The sequence below is a fragment of the Lissotriton helveticus genome, chromosome 5_2 (assembly GCF_964261635.1).
Source record: "Lissotriton helveticus chromosome 5_2, aLisHel1.1, whole genome shotgun sequence".
Taxonomy (NCBI): domain Eukaryota; kingdom Metazoa; phylum Chordata; class Amphibia; order Caudata; family Salamandridae; genus Lissotriton; species Lissotriton helveticus.
The window spans coordinates 8,323,455-8,348,027 of NC_136066.1; the positions used below are offsets into that span (position 1 = coordinate 8,323,455).

At 48.7% G+C, this 24,573-nt stretch overlaps 1 protein-coding gene across 3 annotated transcripts in view; it reads left to right on the plus strand.

Annotated features, from left to right (window-relative positions):
* The window catches only part of LOC144761156 (ubiquitin-related modifier 1), a 77,653-nt gene that overhangs the window by 40,410 nt on the left and 12,670 nt on the right, over positions 1 to 24,573 (plus strand). For 2 of the 3 annotated variants that reach the window (XM_078646648.1, XM_078646647.1), the window contains exons 3-4: positions 602 to 683; positions 5,894 to 5,942. In XM_078646648.1, coding sequence (XP_078502774.1) covers positions 602 to 683; positions 5,894 to 5,942 — 131 coding nt within the window. The remainder of the gene's footprint in view (positions 1 to 601; positions 684 to 5,893; positions 5,943 to 24,573) is intronic. The other variant, XM_078646649.1, reaches the window with a different exon arrangement.

A 24,573-nucleotide genomic window follows, 5' to 3' on the forward strand; every position in this document is an offset into this window, starting at 1 on the left:
CTTGCCTTTGTCGGTTTTTCCTGTGTTTATTCCTCTGAGCTTCTTTGCGGTTTTCAGCGCGGGGACACTCTGTTCCTGAGTAACCAGGCGCTTTATAAATGGCTTCTATATTCTATATCTATATATAGTTGTTGTTCTGCTGGTACTTGGGGAGGCGCGGATGGCCAGCGTGGGGGACTCTATCAAGTGCTGCTAACAGCGAGTGCAAGATTGGGATTGAGGAGAGATGCCTGCGACGTGTGCTGGTGAGAAAGTTGTGCATTTGTGTAAGAGCACTGTTGGTGGAATGGAGTGGGAAGAATCCATACTCTGAGGCGAGAGTAAGAGTGAAAGTGAGCCAACCTGGCATATTCAAAAACTTTGCAGAAGAAGATAATTTGGGTAGAAGGCTGATAGTTGGGAGGCGGTTTCTTAAATGCGGACATTATGCAGCAGATTCAAAGCTTTGTGAATATGTGGTTATGGGAAGAGATTGGTTGAAGCGTTTGGAAAGGTAGAGCGGTACATAGTGGAGGGTCTAGGACCTCCGTGCAGCTGGACACAGTCCAGTGAGGTGATCCGTAGACCTTTAACTAAATCTGCCTTTGATTTCCTTCCTCAGGGGATGTCCGGCACCTGCTGACGTGGATCCGGGAGAACCTGCTGAAGGAAAGGCCGGAGCTCTTCATTCAAGGCGAGTCCGTGTAAGTGGAGCTGCGTTTCGCACAGCTACAGGTAGAAACACAAAGGGCCATATGTATCATGCAAATTCGCAATCGCAAAGGCCGAAATTCGCAGAATTTCGGCCTTTGCGAATGCGAATTTGCTAAATGGAATGTATGAAGCAAAACTGGTGCAAAATAAGGAATCGCAAAATTTGCAATTCCTTAAATGCAATGTATGTAGCAAAAAAAATTAGCAAAATGCCCTTAAGGAATCGCAAATTACCACCAACTTCTAGTTGGTGGTAAGTTGCGAATTCCTTGAAAAATGCAAATTTTTGCATTTTTCAAAGTGCCATGTGATGCACATACATGCCCTTAGGGCATGTATGTGCACCACATGTGCACTCATGCATATTTCAGGGGTGCCACAGGGTGTCCTTTGGACACCCCTGCACCCTTGAAATTATTCTCAATTTGCGATTAGCAAATTGCGACTCGTAAATTGAGAATAACTTCCCATTCATTTCTATGGGCCTCCGGGCCCATAGAAATGAATGGGAAAGTATTCCTTAATTGCGATTAGCAATTTGCTAATCGCAATTAAGGAATTGTAAGGAATCGCAAAATAAAATGCAATTTTGTACATACATACCCATTTGCGATTCTCAAATAGCGAGTTCTTAAAAATCGCTATTTGAGAATCGCAAATGGATATCTTGATACATATGGCCCAAAGAGTCTTCTTGCCTGAAAACAAATATTCAATTAGTCACACTTGGACCATCACAGAAGCCCTGTGCGATGGCTGAGGGGGAAGGGGGAGGGGAAGGCCATCCTTATGAAAGAGGAGGCCTTACACACAATATTGTGTCTTGCTTCATCATCGGCAGCCTCTCCCCACCCTGGGAGGGCAGCACCCCCAGGGCAGACTCAACCTCCTGTTGGACTCAGAGCCGGAGGGTTCTTAGATAAAAGCTACTGGACAGTGAAGGGATCCAGGTCAGCCTTTATTAGTGGGTACATTAGGGAAGGTGGTAATGCAAGAGCAATGACTCACACCGCCAGCAAAAGTAGGCCAACATGTTTCTGCCCATCCTCAAAACCCACGCGGGTCTGGGGCATTCCTCAGATCCAGGGATCCCTAACTCACTCTGGGGGCCCATTCGCCTGCTGTATAAGGTGAAGAGGAAAATAGTGAAAGGATACAAAAAATACTGACTTAGCTCAGGTGAGTCCTACCTGAAAGTGCGTGTGAAGAAAGACTTAATCGTGAGAAACAAAATATATAGTGTTAATTTGTTTCAAAAGAAAGAACTGGCAAGTGGCATCACGTGACTCTTTTCAGCAAAACCACACCACTCACAGCACACGTGAGAGGGGAATAGACCATGCATAAAAGTAGCGCATGATACATGCGCTATAATGAAAAAAAGGCAAAACCATGCATGGAGATGCTAAGCTATCGTACCCTAGATTATAGCCGATACTGGCTTCTTAAACAGAGATGGGGGCGTTGTCCTCTGTAGTCCACCCAGCTGCTCCTCCCTCCCACCTCCCCTTGTATGGCGGCCGCTGCGCGTTGAGGAGAGCGACCCTTGACCCTGCTTACAAGTTAGGCCACTCCCCGCGCCACACAGCACCACCTGTGTGTTTGTGCCTCCACCCGCTGCTGCTGTGAGTTCGTCGCTGCTGTCAGTCAGCTGCCCCCCCCCTTCTCAATCTTATTTTGTTTTGTGCCCCTTGTATTTTGTTTTTCATTGTGGTTATTTGTTCAGCTGTCCTATTCCGTTTTCGTGCATTTTTTCACTGTTTCACCGCTAGCTCCATCTCATTTCCCGCCGCTGCCTCCCCTGCGGCCATGCCCCCTCTGCGTGCCCATTCACTGCCCCACTCCCGCCTCCCAGCTGCTCCTCCCTCCCACCTCCCCTTATATTGCGGCCGCACCTAAGGCAAGCCCGACTGCGCACGTCCGTGCCTAGCGCCAGAACCCCTGGACCCCGCGAACGCCACGACACCCGACGCCGCTACATTGCCAGCACCCTCCACATACTCAACATCGGACGATCACACACCTGCTTTCTGGCTGCCCCGAAACGTAGCAAGGACCCTTCTCCTGCCGCAACTGCAGCTTCACCAGCATCCGTCCCACTAATCCACCCACCAGGAAAGAACCCAACTACCTCTGATGCATTCTTCTCAACACTCGCTACACCCGCAAACACGCCGTTGAACTCTGGGACCTACTCGACTCAACCTCCCCTGACGTCGCCTTCCTGACGGAGACCTGGCTGAACCCCTCCTCGGCTCCCGACTTCACCATAGTCATCCTGGACGGCTACAAGATCACTCGCAGGGACTGCACCAACGGAACAGGAGGAGGAATCGCCATCGTCCACAGGAACACCCTCAGAGTCTCGACCAACACTGACGACACCCTCAGCACCGCCGAATACATGCACTTCCAGATCCACACCGATCCTAACACCACCCTCCGAGGAACCCTGGTCTACAAACCACCTGGACCCCGACCACAGTTCAGTACTCCATCGCCGACTTAGTCAGCACACACGCCCTCGCCTCCACAGACTACATCCTTCTCGGGGACCTTAACTTCCACCTCAAGAACAACAACAACCGCAACTCCACCAACCTGATCGACAACCTCGCCAACCTCGGACTCCGACAACTCGTCACATCACCCACCCACTCCGCCGGCCACACGCTTGACCCCATCTTCTCCGCAAGCGCCCACGTCTCCTTCAACCACACCACTGAACTCCACTGGACCGACCATCGCTGCATCCACTTCACCTTCTGGAAACCGACCACGCATCATCGCACCCAACAGATCCCCCGGCGCTGCTGGAGCAAAGTCACCGAAGACCAGATAACCACTACCCTCCCCCAGAGCCCCCCACCGACCCTGACACCGCCACCCACAACCTCAGACAATGGATTGACGACCGCACCAACACCCTCACCCCGAACCCCTCCAACAGACTCTCCAACAAGAAAGCCAGCTGGTTCACTGATGACCTCCAGGCCTCCAAGCAAACCTGCCGAAAGCTAGAGAAGAAATGGCACCGTGAACAGACACCGGACAGGCACACCGCCCACAAGAATGCCACCCGCAGGCACCACCACCTCATCAGATCCACCAAGAGGGCCTCCTTCAAGGACCGCTTAGACACCAACGCACACAACAACAAAGAGCTCTTCAACATCTTGAAGGAACTCTCCAACACCAACTACATCCCACCTTTACAAGACCTTTGCGACTCCCTTGCCACCTTCTTCCACCGCAGGACCGCTGACATCCATGACAGCTTCAACGTCACGGCCGCCCCGGCAACCACTGAGACCTCCATCCCCACGGCCACATTCCGCACCAACCCCCTGCTCGCCTGGACCAACATAAATGATGAAGACACCATCAAAGTCATGAACACCATCCACTCCGGATCTCCGTCAGACCCTTGCCCTCACCACATCTTCAACAAAGCCAGCACCACCATCGCACCCCATCTCCGGAAAGCCATCAACATCTCCTTCGAGACAGCGACCTTCCCAGAGAGCTGGAAGCACGCCTAGATCAACGCCTTACTCAAGAAACCCAAGGAGGACCCCAAGGACCTCAAGAACTTCCGGCCCATCTCCCTGCTCCCGTTCCCGGCGAAGTCATCGAGAAGACAGTCAACAGGCAACTGGCCCGCTACCTCAAGGAGAACAGCATCCTGGACCCATCCCAGTCCGGGTTTCGCAGCAACCAAAACTGCCCTCCTCACCGCCACCGATGACATCAGGGCCCTGCTGTACAACTGAGAAACCGCGACCCTCAGCCTCCTGAACCTATCAGCCGCCTTCAACACCGTCTGCCACCGTACCCTACGCACACGCCTCCACGACACTGGAATCCAAGACAAGTCTCTGGACTGGACCACCTCCTTCCTCTCTGTCAGAACCCAGAACATTCGCCTCCCCCTTTCCGCTCTGAGGCCACTGAGATCATCTGCTGCGGACGCCAGGGCTCATCCCTCAGCCCAACATTGTTCAACATCTACATGGCACCCCTCGCCCACGTTGCCCGACTGCACGACCTCAACATCATTTCCTACGCCGACGGCACCCAGCTGATCCTCTCCCTCACCAAGAACCCCCTCACCGCCAAAACCAACCTCCACGGAGGAATGAAAGCCGTCGCTGAGTGGATGAAGAACTCGTACAAGATGGAAGTCCTCATCCTCGGCTCCACCCCCTCGGCCTGGGGCTACTCCTTGTGGCCGACCGCACTGGCAATAGCTCCAACACCAACCGACCATGCACACAACCTAGGGTTCATCCTCGACTCCACTCTCTCTACGAAGCGAGTCAATGCCGTCTCATCCTCCTGCTTCAACACCCTCCGCATGCTCCGCAAGATCTACAGGTGGATCCCCATCGAAACAAGAAAAACGGTCACCCAAGCCCTTGTCACCAGCAGACTGTACTACAGGAACGCCCTCTACGCAGGAGCCTCGGCCAAACTCCTAAAACGACTCCAGCACATTCAAAACGCCTCCACTAGCCTGATCTGCAACATCCCTCGGTGCAGTTACATCACACCCCACCTGAGAGACCTGCACTGGCTCCCCGTCAACAAGAGGATCACCTTCAAGCTCCTCACTCACGCACACAAGGCACTCCACAACACCGGACCAGCATACCTCAACAGACGACTCAGCTTCTACGCCACCAACCGCCAGCTCCGCTCCGCCGACCTCGCCCTCGCCACAGTCCCCCGCATCCAAAGAGCGACCTCCGGCGGCAGATCGTTCTCCCACCTCGCCGCCAAGACCTGGAACACCCTCCCCATCCTCCTACGGCAGATCCAGGACCTGCTAACCTTCAGAAAACTCCTCAAGACCTGGCTATTCGAGCAGTAGCAGCTCCCCTCCCCCCCCCCCCCAAACCCTCCCAGGGCCATGGGACCCTCACTGGTAAGTAGTGCGCTTTACAAATGTCCTGATTGATTGATTGATTGATTGATTAATTGTGGCCTCTCTTCTCGTGTGACTCTAGTTCTCTCGCTCTTTGATCCTGTTGCTCCAGTTCCTTCGCTGTTATGGTCCTCTGGTCTCACCACCCTGTGGCTCCTCATTTATTTTGATATCATCTGGTTCTTATCCTGCCTCTTTCATGCTGCGGTCTCGTCTCTGTGGTCTTGTGACTTCTGCGCTCACAATCCTTCCCTCTTTCTGTTTTGTTCTCAGGCGGCCGGGGATCCTGGTGCTCATCAATGACGCAGACTGGGAGTTGATGGTGAGTGATCTGAGCAACATCTGTGTGAGTAATGATGGTTTTGCCCAAAGGGGTAAGGGAGGGGCTATTAGCGGGAGAGTAGAGATGAGGATCCTAACAGGAAACTAAAGAGAGAACATGCAGAGGTGAATTGACATCAAACTTCCTAAAATGTCGGCTCTCTCACGGAAAATATATATCTATAGATTTATTTTCTATCTGGCTATTTTTGCAAAATTACACCCTTTTTTCAGATTTTTCTCCCTGCACTTTGTAACGGACTCTTGGACCAAGGGAGTCTGTAATGTTTATCTCCTAACCGACCCTATCCCCTTGGCTTGTTGAGGGGTCGCTCTTTTTTCTTTAATGGTCACTTTTGGTATGGAACAGAACCTTCCCCACTGCTCAGCCTGTGGAGCAAAATGTTTGAATCCAGGATAAATACGGCAGCATCCCACAGAACCATGCAGTACCTGATTGTAGGAAAGTATGATCTGCTTTATGGTTACCTCCTCTTTTTGCCTGGTGCTAAGCTGTTACTGCCTAGTCTGACTGGGATCCTGCTAATCAGGACCCCAGTCTCTGTGCTTTCTCCCTCAATTTGGCATGGTAAGTACTTTACATCCCAGATTGTACACTGGTGTACCGTTATAAGTTCCTAGTATATGGTACTCAGGTACCCAGGGCATAGGTACACCAGGGGTCTCCCATGGGCTTAAGCATGCATTATGTCACCCATGAGGGACCACTCAAACTGTAGCTACGGGCCTGCCATTGCAGTCTGTATAAGCTGGTGCTAGCACCACTTACAAATGATATAGGTTTCCCTATATTTAAGGTCACTGCACTTAAAATCTATAAGTCACCCCTAAAGCAGGCCTTTCAATCCTGAAGGCAGGGTTCTCGGTTCTAAGTGTGAGGTGCCTCTGCATGAGCAGGACACCCCTACAACCATCGGAGTCCATTCTCCCGGGTTGTAAGTGCATCACCATTATGATACATAGAGTGGCCATGCGTCATTACGCGTTGACATCTCTAAACTGGTTGTAACGAACCCGGTCATGTTTGGTATCAAACATGTTGGAATCATACCCCAAGGTATGGTTCCATGCAATGAAAATCTCCTCTGGGAGGCCCTCAGTGCTCCCCGGTACCAGTCTTCTAGACCCGGACAGCACAACATGGCTGCTGCCGACCAGAGACACGGTTTTGCCCTCCTCCTGCTGAGCCAAGCTCGAGCAGGGGAAAGGCAGAACAATAGGTATCCTGTCACAGGGAAGAGTGGCCACCTCCCAGACAGGGTTTAATGTATTGGTTCCGGGTAGGAGCGCTTGACAGCGCCACTCAGTCTGCCTGAAAGTCACACTTGGCGCCCTCCTTGCATAGTCCAGTTCAAACCAGCTCAGGGAGCCATTGGCTCCCGCTCTGGTGCAAAACTGGATAAAGGACAAGAGAGTATCCTCTCCTCTGTCCGACCCCTCCCTTGGGAGGGAACCCTGAATCGTGCCAACCCTTTCCTTAGGGTACTTAAGAGCTTACATGAGGGCGGGACCCTAGATTCGTCGTGGGACAAGATTAATTTCAAGACCCCACTTCTTCGACAGTCTGGACACTCTGGACTTCGCTCTGGGCATCAAGGCTGCAACTGGGGAGACTCCTGCTGTTCCTAATCTTGTCTCCCTGCTTGTCTGCTGCAACATTGGTGCCTGTGCTCAATACAGGAACCATCCAAGGCTTGTGGGCATCCAAAACACCTGAAGGAATCTCCCTTAAAGTGAAGGAGTCACTTCCCAGCATCTGCAGGCACCCCATCTAAGCTGAAAAGTCTGCTGATCCTGGGCTCCCACAGACTCGGAAAGGCTCAGTAACAAAGGTGGTGATTCTTCACATCCCTCGAGGCCTGCCCTGTCCTCTCACCAAGTTTGAGGCCAGTATCGCTCATCAGGGCGCCGGAACCAAACCCCTGTGCACTGCGTCAACTTGCAGTTGCAGAAGCTTGTTCGCGTCCTTCTATCAAGATCTTCAGGCTCCAAGTAGCTCTAACCTCAAGCATCTCCTGTGACCAAGATCTTCGTCCTCATCGCATCACTTGCACCGTGGGCCTTCCTTCTTGGTGAGCTGCTCGAGGTCCTCTTGCGACTCCCGTGCCTCCGGCCTGTGGGTCCTCCTGAGGGTCTTCTTCGATTTCTATGGGCTATCTGATTGCTCGGGCCTGCCCTGACTCCCCTGCTTGTGGTGAGTCTCCTTGACCTTGCTGGTCCTGACACTGTACCTTCTTCACTTATCACGTTGGTTACAGTTGCAAAGGCTTGTTGGTGCTTCCGATGAACCCCGAACTCTCAACATCCGACATGGGACAGCTCATGCACGGCTCCTGGTCTTCGACATCATCGACTGGTCCGCACAGCTGCAGTTTCAAGGTCACCATCAGCTCTCCTGTAACACTCAACTTCGGTGGAATTCGTCTTCCAGGCCTCCTGGTCACTTCCAAATGGCATAGACTCTGCCCCCTCTGCTTGCAGGTACTTCTCGACTTGAACCTACCTTTGGGTTCCACTGGACACTTTGACCTTCTTCAGCAGCGGCGTCAAACTGAAGTCCTCCAGTGAGTTTGACAGCGGTTTCCGATGCCACTTCACAGCTATGCACCCGGCTTCCCTGGTGATGGTATCCTGGTTCCTAAGGTATCCTCGGGTGGGGTGGCCTCTCCAACCTTCTGTCTTCCACAGGATTTCTTCAGGGTCCACTGGGAAGAGTCCTTCTTCTTTAAAATTACAACCGTGACTTGCCCATTGACTTGCATTAAACCTGCTGTCGGGATCCCACTCTGCACACAGTCACTGTGGGGGTCCTGGTTACTTACCTCGGTGGTTCCTTGTGTGCCCGGCATTTCTACGTCTTCTGGGTACAGTCTTGACTCGAGTCGTGGTTTGCATACCACTATTTTAGTATATGGTTTGGTCTCCCCCTGGTGACCACTATGTATTCTGTGATACTTACCTTTTCTATCAAAGTATTGTGTGCATTGTGGATATCTCCAGCTAGGAGTTATCCGTATGTGTTAATGAGTGTCTTTTAATCAATATATATTTTTTATAAATACACTGTGTGGTTCTTTTTCACTTAATCTATACCTATTAGATTGTGTTCTGGTAAAACAAGCTGCTTTAACTCCTTCTGGACTAAGCGTGATTGCTGCTCTCCACAGCTACCACTTAGAGAGCTTTCTAAGGTTGTTGTAGTGATCATGCTGGCCATGGTTGAAGTATGAAGGTATATTAAGGCTACATGGAGGAGAGAAAAGGTGAGCACCAATTCCCACAGCAGCTCCAGCTCAACTTAATCACTGCACAGTTGCTAGGAGCTAGAAACATTCTAAGAACATTGTAAGTAAAGCATTCACAGTACAGTAAAGCAAAGTGAACAGATACATAAAGTATAACATATCTTCCTTCTTCCCAAAACAAAACACAATACAAGAATTAATTTCTATATCTAGCAGGTCTAACTATTTGTCTGAAACTCCGTCTGACGATGGTTTGGTCTGAGCCAGAAGTTCAGAGGCTAGACAATGGGAGGCTGAGACTTTGATGCAGACCTTCACAATCCTGTTAAGGTTCCACCAATGTCCTCCCGAGACCTTAACAGCATTCCAACAATTTTAATAACTTTAATAGGTTCACTGAATTTACAGTCACCTTTCCTTGTATGCACAGGAGATTTTATTTTGACCATGTCCCCTACCACGAGAGGAACAGACTTCGCTGCTTTCTTGGTGTCAAACCATTCCTTTTGTTTGACCTGAGAAATCAGTCATATTTTCAAACACTGTAGATATCAATTTGGAAACATCTGAATCAGACTTTACCCACTTACTCATCCACACAGTCCTGAAACTGGTATTGGCATTTCTCCCTTTAACAATTCGAAGGGACAAACTTTGGTGGAAGAGGGAGGTGCCGTCCTATAGAACCAAATCAAACTGTCAAGAGCCTTCTGAACATCATGATTCCCCGCTCTTGCCCATCTAATGCACGCCCCAATCACTTGATTCATTCTCTCCACAAGTCCATTTGACTGGGGATGATACAAAGACGTTTTACAGTGTTTGACTCTTGATTCCAACAGAAAACTTTTGAACTCATGACTCACAAATTGTGTGCCATTGTCAGAGACAAGGATTTCTGGACACCCTTCTCTCAACCACACTTCTTTCAGAAATGAGACAATGGCCTTGGTGTTATCCTCCCTGACCAACCTAACCTCAGGCCATTTGGATGCATAGTCCATAAGAACCCATACAAACCGTACACCCCCCTGAAGATTGTCATAAGTTCCCATGATGTGTTTTCCAAGCTTCAACCAAGGTCCCTGCCGGCACTCGATTGGCATCAGTGGAGGAACTGACACTTTGAAATTTTTGTCAGCTGCATCACAGACATAACATTTTGAAACGGCATCCTCAATTTCAGAGTCCATCCTTGGCCACCAGTAAGTGTCTCTTATGCGACGCTTCATGAGGGTGCAGCCAAGATGACCTTCATGAGCTCTGTATTATTTCAATGCGAAAAACATGGGGAGGAACAAATTTATCACCTCTAAGGAGTAAACCATCTTCCAGAGTAAGTTCATCTTGAACCTTCCAGAACGGTTGAACAAGAGAATTAACAATCTTCTCCCTAGGCCACCCTTCAATCACATGAGAGCACACTTCTTGAAGCACACAGTCAGACTCCATGGCTCCCAACCATTCATTCTCTGAGCATAGATTCAAACAAGATACCTCCAACGTTGCATCTAAACAATCTTCACAGTCCTCATTTGAAAAATCATATAAATTGAAATTTTCAAGTTCTTCAGACTTAACCGGAAATCTAGACAAGAAATCAGCTTGTCCATTCCTTCCCCCAGATATATGTTGGACATCAAACTGATACTGGAGGAGTTTTGAGACCATGCAAAGGATCCTGGGAGTAGAACATTTGCTCATTCCCCCTCCAAGGATATTAACTAAAGGCTTGTGTTCAGTCTGCAATAAAAACCCTTTTCCCCAAATGTATGAACGAAACTTCTCAATAGCCCACGTGCAGGCTAACAACTCCCTCTCTATGACAGTACTGAAGCTCAGCAGATCTCAGTACTCTTGAAGCAAAACATATAGTGTTCTCAACTCCTCTGTCAGTCTGAGACAACATGGCACCTAGACCTACTTGTCTGGCATCCACAGTGACACAGCGAGGAAGATTAGGATCAAACGGCTTAAGTACAGAATCATCCCTTAAGGAAGATTTAATGGTATTGAGAGCATCTTCACAATCACTGCACCATTAAAACTTCACCTCTTTTTTGAGTAGATTGCTGATGGGTCTGACAATTGAAGCAAAATTAAGGACAAATCTCGAGTAATACTGGCACAGACCCAACAGAGATTTGACACCTGTCTTGTCTACAGGAGCCGGGGAGTATATGATAGCTGCTAACAACCCAGACTTGGGACAGACACCATCCTCAGAAATGACATGACCCAAATATTCCACTTTAGCACAGAGAACCTCACACTTCTCTTCCTTGAGTACTACACCATTCTTCTTGAAGAGAGTGAGAACATTGTCAAGAATAGAGTTATGAGAGGCCAGATCACTCCCAAAGACCAGTACATCATCTTGAAAGACTAAGACACCCTCAACCCCTTTAAGGATGTTGACCATGATTCTCTGAAAAACAAAGGCTGCTGATGCCAGCCCAAAAGGCATACGACATTATCGGAAAGTGCCTAAAGGGGAAATGAAAACAGTCAAATGACGAAATCCAGGGTCTAATTCTACCTGGTGGTATGCACTGGCTAAATCCAACTTGGTAAAGTAACAAGCACCCTTGGTGGAAGCAAGAAGATCACTTATTCTAGGTAAAGGATGGGAGTCTATCCAGATCTCCTTGTTCAAGGGCCTTAAGTCAACACAAACACAAAGATCTTCCCCTTTCTTTCTGGCCTCGACTAAAGGTGACATTCTCCTCCATCTTGTGAGTTGCAGCCTTCCTTAGCCCCAGATTGCAGTTAGCAGAGTCCAGGAAGTGGTAAGGAGGCAGACTAGTGCTGTCTCTTCCCCAAAACAAAAGTTTTTAAAAAAACGATTTTCCTTTTCTGTGATTTCTGTCTTTGCCTGTGATTGTTACAGTTTAAAATTGTAGTTTTAACCTGCCTGTGATTGGATATTTTATCACCTGTTTTGTGTTTTAAACCTGTGTTTTTTCCTGCCCATGATGGCTTCCATTTAACGTGTTGAATTGTGGGATTTGCAGTCCAAATTCTGTAGTTTTTCCCTCTCATTGCTGATGACTTTCAGTTTACCCTCAAAATTTCTCCTTTGCTCTGTGCAAAGACCTGTATAATAAACAGTGCAACCCCAGCCACCATTTTGTGTTCACAAGCCAGTGAAACCAGCCCCCCTGCTTCCCCCCCAGCAACAGGGATGTTCTACATCAGAGGATGCTTCTGTGAGCTGTTTAAACTGTGTGTTCGAGGCATGTGGGCTTCTGAATTCATATCTTAGCATAGATCGCTGCCTAGTGTTTGGTCCGGAGGATTGCACCTTGTTGTCCTGGAAGAGTCTTCAAAGTATCACGAGATAGGTGACTCCTCCCCTGGACTACAGTGCGCATGGGCATCCTCTCCATCCTTAGATTGTTTTTTTTCCGCCATTGGGTTAGGTTGTTATTCCTCTCCTCCAACTTCGGAACCGAAACTAAACTACTTTCTAAGGCCAAAAGGCCTTCTACTTCGAGGATATTGTTCTCGTTCGGTACTTCTTGACCCAACCAAACATTCCATCTCGATCCGGTCATCGACGCGGGCCGTTGGGCCTTTCTGACGCCACGTGGGCCTGCTGTCGATGGAAAGGAGCCCTTTCAAAAGGTGCCCACAATGCCACTCCAAATTTCGGCATACTGACAAACATACAGTATGCAACAAGTGCTTATCACCAGAGCACAACGAAGAAAATTGCCCAGCGTGTGCTCAATTCCGTTCGAAGAAGACCATCCGGAATCGACGGGCCGCTAGGCAAGAGATGCAGCGGCCGGCACCGGAACGGGAGAACATCTTCGATGATGAACATGACCTCCCTGAAGCAGCTGACTCTGATCTGGAAACCGTTACCGTTGAGGACCGGTCGGACTCAATGACCAGATCACGCCGGGGCAAAAATGAGAACCCAGCCCCCAACACCACTTATCCCAAAAGACAAGGCTCCGGTCGAAGCATCGCCTAAAGGCCTTAGCCGAGATCGACAAGCTCCTTCAGAAGCCCCACCTTCCGGCTCGGCTCCAAAGCCCAAAACCAGGCCTTCTGATAGCCCTGGACCGAGTACCACTCTCCCCAAGAAGGTTGTCGACCCCAAGAGGGTTGTCGAACCGAAGGTCGTCGAATCGAAGAAGGTCGTCGAACCAAAGGTCGTCGAACCGAGGAAGGTTGTCGAACCAAAGGTCGTCGAACCGAAGAAGGTGGTCGAACCAAAGAAGGTCGTCCAACACAAAAAGGTTATTAAGCCGAAAGCTATCGAGCCAAAGAAGAGCCTCGAACCAAAACAGGTCGTCGATCCAAAAAGAACACCCGACCCAAAGAAGGCCGTCGAGCCTAAAAAGAGTGTAGATCAACAAAAACAGGATCAAACTACAAAGCCCGTCGAGCCGAAAAAAGCCATTGACTCGACCAAAAACATTGAGCCGAAAAAGGCCTTCGAGCATAATAAACAAGCCCAAACACCCAAACATATCGAACCAAAAGCTCCAGTCGATCCGAAACAGGTCGTCGACCCAAAAAAGGTCGCTGAACCGAAAAATACTGTTAAACCAACAAAGGACGTCCAACCGAAAAAGGTTACCGACCCGAAAGCAACAGCCGAGCCGAAAAAAGCTCCACAACCAAAGGCCCTCGAGCCAAAAAGTCACAAACAAGTCACTAAGTCAAAAACATCGGCGCCAAAGCCACGGACAGTTGAGGAAGAACTCTTCCAGCCTGATCCAGTAACTGAGGAACAACCTAAACTGTATATAGACCCTGAAACAGGACACGTTACAGTTTATCACCGGAAAAAGAGACCATTGGACACGGACACTCCTTCCCCTGTTCCTCCAAAGAAAAAGAATTCGGGACATCTCCCTCAAGGCCTTTTACTCCTCCTCCTTTCTTTCCTAATATGCCTTTTGTGCCCTACTCTCCTACACATTCAGATTATAATGATGGAGATAACATGGATGAAGATCCTCAGGATAATTTTGATGAACCAGAGGATCCTGATGCGCAGGATGACACATGGGATGACCAGAATGATCCATATGACACACAACCCATCCCAGACACCTCCCCGTACCCTACAAAGCCGTCGCCTACTGACGACACTATTGTTTTTAACCAACTGCTGGATAGGGCAGCAAAATACCACAATGTCGACATGCACACTGACCCAATAGAAGAAGATTTTCTATTTGACACTTTTCCTACTTCTGAGAAAAATGTCATGACACTTCCTATGTTAGAAGGGGTACTAAAACACGCGCCAGACATATTCAAAGACCCAGTCAGAGCGCGTCAATCCCAGAATTGAGAAGTATAAAGCAGCCCCTAGAGACCCTACTTATATTAAATCCCAGTTGCCTTTAGACTCACTAGTAGTAGCAAACGCTCGAAAGAGAGCTAACTCACAAACAGGAGATGCTCCCCCTCCTGACAAAGAGTCTAAGATTTTAGAAGCCTCAGGCAAAAGAGTAGCCTCACAGGCTGCTAATTCATGGAGGATTGCGAACACCCAAGCTCTACTAGCACGCTACGATAGAGCACATTACGATCAACTTGAATGTTTACTGCAACACCTGCCAGAACCTTTTCAGGCTAACGACCTCATACAGGAAGGCAAATTTATAACTAATGCTTCCATTAAATGTGCACTAGACGCAGCTGACACATCAGCCAGGTCCATTAATACTAGCGTATTACTACGCAGACACGCGTGGCTATGCATCTCTAGTTTTAAAAACGAGGTGCAATCCACCATCCTCAACCAACCAGTTAACCAAGATTTCCTGTTTGGCCCTGCGGTAGATACCATCTTAGACAATATAAAAAAAGATACCGAAACTGCTAAGTCTATGGGCGCACTTCAGTTTCAACAACATAGAGGTTCCTTTCGTCTCTCCTCCTGCAGAGGCTCAGCAAGAGGCAACACATCACAAACTTCCTTTACATACAAAAGCAACACCCAAAGTTCCTTTAATAAAGGCTCCAACAGAGGAGGTTATAGGGGCAACAATAACAAGGGCAGAGGACGTAGCGGCAATAACCCCAGAGCCTCCACTGCTGCCAAACAGTGACTTCATCACACTCCCTCCAGACCATCCAACACCAGTTGAAGGCAGAATCAAACAATTCCTACCAGTGTGGAACTCCATTACCACAGACAGGTGGGTGAGACAAATTATCCAAACAAACAAACCACCCAAACACCGTCCTATATCCAAAGAACACATCACACTGTTACAACAAGAGGTCGCGTCCATGATACAAAAGGGAGCGATAGGACCAGTCCCTTTTCAACACCAGAGGACAGGAGTATACTCTCTGTACTTCCTAATTCCCAAAAAGGATGGATCCCTCAGACCCATACTGGACCTCAGACCTCTGAACCAATACATACTCTCAGAGCATTTCCGTATGATCACTCTACAACAATTACTCCCGTTACTCCAGCAAGGCGACTTCCTTGCTACATTAGACCTCAAAGATGCATACTTTCACATCCCTATACATCCAGCTCACAGGAAATACCTCAGGTTCACAATAAAAGGTCACCACTACCAATTCAAAGTTCTCCCCTTCGAGGTGACTACAGCCCCAAGAGTTTTCACAAAATGCCTAGCGGTAGTAGCAGCACACCTCAGAAGGCAACACATCCACGTGTTTCCATACCTCGATGATTGGCTCATAAAGGCCAACTCGTACGCGCAGTGTGCAAGCCATACATCTCACACACTCCAGCTGCTGCACAGTCTGGGTTTTTCCATGAATTACCCAAAATCACATCTGCAGCCCTCCCACATACAGCAATATCTGGGAGCTGCAATGGATACCTCAGTAGCAAAGGCATATCCAAATCCAGCCAGGATAGCCAACATGAAGACTCTCATTCCAAAATTTCAGCCACAACACTTTTTGTAAGCTCGAGTGTTCATGCAGCTCATAGGCATGATGGTCTCCTGAATATTTATTGTCCCTCATACCCGACTTCAAATGCGTCCCTTACAAGAATGCCTGGCACGGCAGTGGAACCAGGCTCAAGGACAACTAAAAGACCTAGTGTTGGTAGACAGTCGCGCTTACAACTCTCTGCAGTGGTGGAACCCACAAAACCTTTCCAAGGGGCGACTGTTCCAAGAGCCGGTTCCGCAAGTAGTACTCGCAGCGGACGCATCACTGACAGGTTGGGGAGCCCACCTACTTCAATACACAGTCCAAGGGCTCTGGACAAACAAACAGAAATAGCTGCATATCAACCAACTAGAGTTGCTAGCATTATTTCTAGCACTGAAAGCATTCCAAAAATATTTGTACAACAAGACTGTGTTGATCCGGACGGACAACATGACAGCCATGTATTACATCCAGAAACAAGGAGGGAGACACTCTCGACAGCTGTCTTACCTAGCACAGAGCATATGGAGGTGGGCAATTCCCAAAAACATTTTTCTCCTAGCAGAACACCTGACAGGAAAACACAAAATGCCAGTACTTTGCCGCCAGGTTCCCACATCCGTTGTCACAGGGCAATGCGATATGGATGAACTGGTGAGGCAGATTTGCGTACGCTTTTCCACCAGCTCCACTGATTCCGCTGTTGGCACGCAAACTACGCCAGCAGTTACTCACAATGATCCTGGTTGCTCCCACATGGGCAAGACAACCATGGTACACGACGCTCCTGGAACTTTCAGTAGTTCCCCACCAAAGACTGCGCCTCTCGCCACATCTTTTAACTCAGAACCATGGAGAAATCAGGCACCCAGATCCCAATCAGATGAACCTAGCGATCTGGCTCCTGAAGTCTTAGAGTTCGGGTTCCTTAACTTGCCTCCAGACTGTATGAACATTATCAAGGAAGCAAGACGGCCAACTACCAAAGCATGCTATGCAGCGAAATGGAAAAGATTTGTAATTTATTGCAATAATAACCAAATCAATCCATTAGATGCTTCCATCCAAAAAATTATCTGTTTCCTGTTACATCTTCAAAGATGCAATCTAGCATACTCTTCCATAAGGCTACATCTTGCTGCTATGGCAGCATATCTCCAAAACAGACAACACATGTCCTTGTTTGGAGTACTCCCCAATCAAAGCTTTTATGGAAGGATTTAAAAGGATAATCCCTCCAAAGCACCCACCTTTACCAGTCTGGAACTTAAATATAGTACTTACCAGACTTATGGGACCTCCTTTCGAACCACTCCATTCATGTGAACTACAATTTCTAACATGGAAGGTGGCATTGTTGATTGCCATTACCTCCCTCACGCGAGTGAGTGAGCTACAAGCATTAACCATTCAAGAACCTTTCATGCAAATACATGCAAATAAGGTAGTACTTCGGACCAACCCGAAGTTCATGCCAAAAGTCATATCCACTTTCCATATCAATCAATCCATAGAATTGCCAGTTTTCTTTCAAAACCCGCAATCAGTAGCTGAAAGAGCCCTACACACACTAGATGTAAGGAGAGCTCTGCTATATTATGTTGACAGGACTAAATCATTTAGGAAAACAAAACCACTATTTGTTGCTTTCTCACCACAACGTAAGGGTAACCCCATCTCAAAATCAGGAATAGCCAGGTGGATAGTTAAGTGCATTCAAATATGCTATCAAAAGGCTAAACGCACTCTAACAGTTCCCCCAAAAGCCCACTCTATGCGTAAAATGGGGGCATCCATGGCTTTCCTAGGAAATATTTCTCTTGAAGACATATGTAGGGCGGCTACATGGTCTACAATACACACTTTCACCAAACACTACTGTGTAGATGTGCAAACAAAGCAGCAAGCTGCTGTAGGCCAGGCTGTCCTTAAAACTCTTTTTCAAACTGCTGCAGCTGGTACAGGTGACCACCGCTAGAGGAGATACTGCTATACAGTCTATGCTAAGATATGAATTCAGCAGCCCACATGCCTCGAACAGAAAATGCTACTTACCAGTATGCATCTGTTCTTGGCATGTAGGGCTGCTGACGTTCATATCGCCCGCCCTCCTCCCCGGTGCCTGTCGCAGCTGCAGGATTCTCTTTTGCATGGCCATCTCTTACTTTTCTATACTCCATCTCTGCCACAATGGCGAAAAACAATCTGAGGATGGAGAAGATGCCCATGCGCACTGTAGTCCAGGGGAGGAGTCACCTATCTCGTGATACTTCCAAGACTCTTCCAGGACAACAAGGTGCAATCATCCGGACCCAACACTAGGCGGCGATCTATGCACAGATATGAATGTCAGCAGCCCTACATGCCAAGAACAGATGCATACTGGTAAGTAGCATATTCCTTACTAGGGACTGTGCACTTCGTTCTTTGGCCAGGAGAGGGAGTAAAGTTTTATTCTAACAGTATTGTTAGATTTCAAGTTAGTGAGGCCTTTACCTGCTGAAGTCCAAAGTGTGGATTGAGCCTGTCTGTCTCCTATGAGATTCTGAACAGGAAAAGCAGCTTCCAACTCCCTGGCCAGCAAACCTTGTCTGAGGTCGCTGGGAACTTATATGGTCTGATATTGTTTGGTACATGTGTACACTGATTGGTGGTTGTATCTGATGTTTCTATTGGATTAGGGTTAGTGTCCTCATTGGTTGGGTATTTGAGTGTTCTGATTGGTTTCTGGGTCTGTGATTCAATCAATGTACGGTTGGGACTAGGGCTAGGATTTCTATTGGAAGTATGGACTAGGGTTTCCTGTGTTATTGGTTGTTGGGACTAAGGTGGGACTAGGGCTAGGGTTAGACTTTTAATTGAAAGTAGCGATTAGGGCTTCTGGTGTGATTAGTTGTGGGACTAAGAGTAGGGTTAGGCTTTCTATTGGAAGTAGGGAGAAGGGCTTCCTGTGCCATTGGTTGCTTGGATTTGGGGTGGGACTACTGGTAGGGCCAGGGCCTCTATTGTACGTAGAGATTAGGGTTCTTGAACTGATTGGGTGCTTGGACTAGGGCTAAGATTGGCTGTAAGGTCCTGGTTTCCTATTGGTTCTAGATTTTTAGGGCTAGTGTTGTGATTGGATAGTGTTAGGGCTAGGGTTCCCATTGGCTGACAAGGTCACCCGATTACTGGGGCTACAAAAGGCCAGGGTTAGGGCGTCTAAGCCCGAGCATCAAGGCTAAGGGCGGAGAGGACATGGGCAGTTGCCTGTTTGAGCCTGTTAAGGGTGGAGAAGACGAGGGCAGTTGCCTGTTTGAGCCTGTATGAGCCCAGGGCCAGGAATGCTGCCCAATATACATACCACCTTTATGCATCTATATACTTTCAATGTACTTATGGATCTATATATTTATCACTTTCTTCTAATTTAGCATTTCCAATGCACTGCCCTATTTCTCATCCTATACTTCGCTCAATATATCCTCTACATCCATTCTCTCATTTAACCCCAAACACCATACCACTACTATGATCCCCAAAATAACCCCTTCTAGACTCTCTCCTACTCTACCCCTCCTTGCATCATCTTACATCTCTTTTACTATACCGATCCCCCAAAACAAACCTTTCTAAACTCTTCCCTCTTTTCTACACCTCCCCAACCCTTCTCAATACAAATAACTGACTAACATATCCACCTCTAAAATTACTTTCATGTTTCACCATACTAATTCAACACTAATCCTGATTGGTTCCAGAGTAGCGTGCTACTTGCGCTTCAAAACCCCATCAGGGGTAGCAAGCGCTATATAAATACAAACCCTTTTCCCTTAAATATCCCGCCGCCTACCCTTCTCTACCCAAATAACTGAATAACTTATTGTGAGAAGTTGGCCTGATAGGTGATGTTTCCAATTCTGGAACCACCGATTATCAGACCAAACAATCCCTTATGGTGTCTGGTTGTAAGTCAACCTTATTAGACAAGCTATCCTAGGGGTAGCATGGACTAAGCAGCCTAAAGGCTTAACTTAAGAGGTCGTGTTAAGCGAGCTGTTTTACCACATACAATCCTGTAATATCAAATGAAAGGACACCACACAAGTATATATTATAAAAATATATGTGTTTATTACTAAAAACAATCCCCAGTACTCTTTATGAATAAAGGGGCACAAGCGTTAAATCAAAAGCACAGTTTAAACATACAAAGTTGCACAATTATGGATGAGGGCGGGGGGCCACTCAAACCATATACTAAACAAGTGGTATAAGAGATACCAATCGAACAGTGGTTAGGCCTAGGGCCTAGAGAATCGCTGGGAGCAGTCAGGACAAGCAGTGCTGAAGTCGGGAAAAGCCCGCGGGATTCGGGTGCAGTGCGGGAAGCGCACGCATGCACCAATGTTAACCAATGGTGCGTAAAAGTTGTAAAGTTAAAGTTTAAGGACACTTCTGCTGAACCTAGAGGAACAAAACTTAAGACACAGACCCTAGAGATGTGTACCAGTGTGGGAACACCGGCGGAGCAAAGTTACCTCACCCACAGGAAGCGGGTGCACAGGGTCGAAGTTGAGTCGGGTTTCGTCACGCAGGCTCTTGGTGCTTGAAGCTGAAAGGGCTGCAGGCGGGGTGAAAGAGAAGTGTCCGGTGGAGTCCAAGGGTGGACTCGAGTCGAAAAGTACCTGAAAGCAGAGGGGACAGAGTCTGGGTCACTCAGCAGTGACCAGGGTGGAACCAGGACGGAACCAGGCAATGTCGGGCGCAATCAGGTGGTCGTCGAGGAGCTTCTCTCCGCTGTCACGTGGGCTCTGGGGCATCTGCGACGTCCAGGAGCGGGTCACGATCTGTCCCACGAGGGCTCTCACCGTCGGCGCAGTCGGCTTCAAGTTTGGAGCAAACAACACTTGGCAAGAGCAATCCACGCGGAACCGGGAGATTGCTTCTCACTCGAACCAGGAGGGTCAGAGTGGGGGCTCCTTTTCAGGGGAGCTGGTGCAAGTCTGGGGTAACCAGAATCACAAGTCGTCTTCGTAGTTTCGTCGGCACAGGGACCACTAGCCAGCTGGCAAGTGACCGGGCCAACGCGTTGAGCCAAATGGAGCAGAAGGGCCCCACGCAGCACTCGTCGAGTGTGGAGGGCTGAACTTCGGTGCAAGAGTGGCTCAGGGTGGGGGCTTCTCAAACCCCGGTGTACAGCTTCGAGGGTCACTCGTGGGCTGCACGGTCAGCGTCTCGTGGTCAATTCAAGATGGCGTGCCCCACGCTTCCGGTCGCCTCCACGGGTCTCAGCTCTGCAGGGACTGTGGATCGGGCTGTTGGAAGGCAGGCAAGCTTGATCTCGTCGATCTCTGTCGCTCGAGTTCCGGCGGGAACTGCAACAAAGCAGACGTCGATGGATGGATGGTGCCTGTTTGCACAGGGTGGTCACTCCTTGACCACAAGGGAGATTCTTCGGACTTCCACGTTGAGTAGGAGGTCCAAGGGTCCAGAGTTTCGTTTCTTATGTTTCTTCAGGAAATCTAAAGTGCATTGGCACTGCTCCCACTCTTATTCGAATCTGGGGGGCGTGATTACCTGCTAGGTCCCCCCCTATGGGTGGGACCCAGGAAGTGGGTGGATACACCCCCTTCCTTTGATCCAGGCCGCCCTGGCACGAGGGCTGGAGTGCCCCAGAACCGGTTTGGCCGGATTATGCAAGGGGCAGCCTTGTGCGCCCCAAGCAGTGTCTGGTTTCTTTCAGACCTCCCTGCTACAATCCACTATCTCCTGTCTGGAGGGTGGTAAAACCCCCCTGCGACAGGAAACCCTTTGTCCAGGCCCCATTTGGCTGAGTTTCGGTCAGCTGCAGGGGGTCAGACTCGTGTCTGTGGCAGAGGCATCCATTTTGTGGATCTAAGGCCCTTTTAGAAATTAACCGCATTTAAGTAAAGTAACATGTCTTACCCCTCTAGAGGGGTGGAATGCTATCCCCGTCGCCAGAACTGGCGAGGGGATAGTATTCCAAATCGTATGACACCTTACACGACATGTTTTGATAAAGCCAAACCAAAGTTGCTATATAACCGCGAGGATTATAAGGCACTTAAGAGTATATGGTATGGCCTTATCCTGAAACAGCTTAGGGAGTTGTTCCCGACGGCTGCAGACAGGCTCAGCTCATGCTAGAGCTCCATCTCACATTAAACCACGCACTCTGCCTCCAGGATTGATGAGGCCTTCCATAGGAGTGGCTCACAGGTTTATATGTGTCCAGATATAGGTTTAGATATAGGTATACTATACCTAAGCAAGGGGTGATTACACCACCTTACCCCAGCTGAGGGATCAGCCAGTTGTGTCAATTTAAGAACCAGCCAGGGGTGGCAAAAGATATGCTGCAGCCCCTGGTAGGCCTTGGTGGCCCCTATGCCCTGGGCACCTATAGTGCATTATACAGGGGCTGACAAGGAGTCCATTTCCAATTGTGGTATGTACCTATAGCACATGTATTAGTAATTTAGTGAGAGAACAGCAGGCTGGGGGTCTGATCAGCAGGCCCACAGCCTCAATAGTCGCAAACCAGTGAAGCAAAAAGCAAAAATGTGGGGTGACCATAGGATAGCAGACCCTACTCTCCTACACAACCCCCCCCCCAAACGCAGGGACATTAAACTAACCTTGACCAGATAAGTCTTCATGTTCTAAGTGGAAGTACCTGGAGAGACCATCTGCATTACCATGGTCAGTCCCTGGGCGGTGCTCCACTGTAAAGTCCATCCCCTGTAGGGAAATGGACCACCTGAGTAGTTTGGGGTTTTCACCCTTCATCTGATTTAGCCACAAGAGGGGCTTATGGTCTGTCTGAACTAGGAAGTGAGTTCCAAACAAGTAGGACCTCAACTTCTTCAGGGCCCAAACCACAGCAAAGGCCTCCCTCTCAATGGCTGACCAACGTTTCTCTCTGGGGGTTAGCCTTCTGCTAATGAAAGCAATGGGCTGGTCTTGACCATCTTGATTAAGTTGTGAGAGCACAGCTCCCACCCCCAACTCAGAAGCATCTGTCTGTACAATGAACTGTTTGGAGTAGTCAGGACTCTTCAGGATAGGTGCAGAGCACATGGCCTTCTTCAGGTCTTCAAATGCCTTTTGACAGCTAGCTGTCCACTGAACCTTTTTTGGCATCTTCTTGGATGTCAAGTCATTTAATGGTGTCACTATAGACCCATAGTTTTTCACAAACTTTCTGTAATACCCAGTCAGGCCCAAGAAGGCTCTGACTTGTGTCTGGGTAACTGGAGGAGCCCAGTCCTGGATGGTCTGGATTTTGCTCTCCAGTGGTTGAACCTGACCCCCACCAACTAGGTGGCCCAGGTACACAACCTTACTCTGCCCTATCTGGCACTTAGTAGCCTTGATAGTTAGGCCTGCCTTTTGCAGGGCCTCCAAAACCTTCTTCAGGTGGATCAGGTGATCCTCCCAGGTGGAGCTAAAGACAGCAATATCATCTAGATACGCTGCACAAAAGTCATCCAACCCAGCAAGGACTTGGTTCACCAACCTTTGGAAAGTGGCAGGTGCATTCTTCAAACCAAAGGGCATTACCACAAACTGATAATGTCCACTAGGGGTAGAGAATGCTGTTTTGGCTTTTGACTCCTCAGCTAGTCTGATTTGCCAGTAGCCAGCTGTCAGATCAAATGTGCTCAGAAACTTGGCAGAAGCCAATCTGTCAATGAGCTCATCTGCTCTTGGAATGGGGTGAGCATCTGTCCTAGTGACAGCATTGAGACCCCTGTAGTCCACGCAAAATCTCATTTCTCTCTTTCCATCTTGGGTATGAGGTTTTGGCACAAGGACTACTGGGCTGGCCCATGGGCTCTCTGATGGCTCAATCACTCCAAGCTCCAACATCTTTTGCACCTCAGCCTTGATGCAATCCCTGACATGGTCAGGTTGCCTGTAGATCTTATTCTTCACAGGCAGACTGTCACCAGTGTCCACCACATGGGTACACCAGTTAGTCTGGCTGGGTGTGAGTGAAAACAAATGCCTGTGGGCTTGCAAAACTTGTCTGCAGTCCATCTGTTGCTGGTCAGTGAGGCTGCCCGCCAAGGCTACTCCATCAACTGAACCATCATCAGGGTTCTGAGAAAGTAGGTCTGGGAGAGGGTCACTCTCTTCCTCCTGTTCCCCATCTTTGGCCATGAGCAAGCTCATGTCCTCCCTGTCCACAAATGCTTTCAAACGATTTACATGGATCACCCTGTGAGGGCTCCTGGGGGTTCCAAAGTCAACCAAGTAGGTGACTTCTCCCTTTTTCTCAATGATAGGATAGGGTCCACTCCATTTGTCCTGGAGTGCTGCTGGGGCCACTGGCTCCAGTACCCACACCTTCTGTCCTGGTTGGAACTCTACCAGTACAGCCTTTTGGTCATGCCAAGCTTTTTGTAATTCTTGGCTGGCCTCCAGGTTTTTGGATGCTCTCTCCATGTATTCAGCCATCCT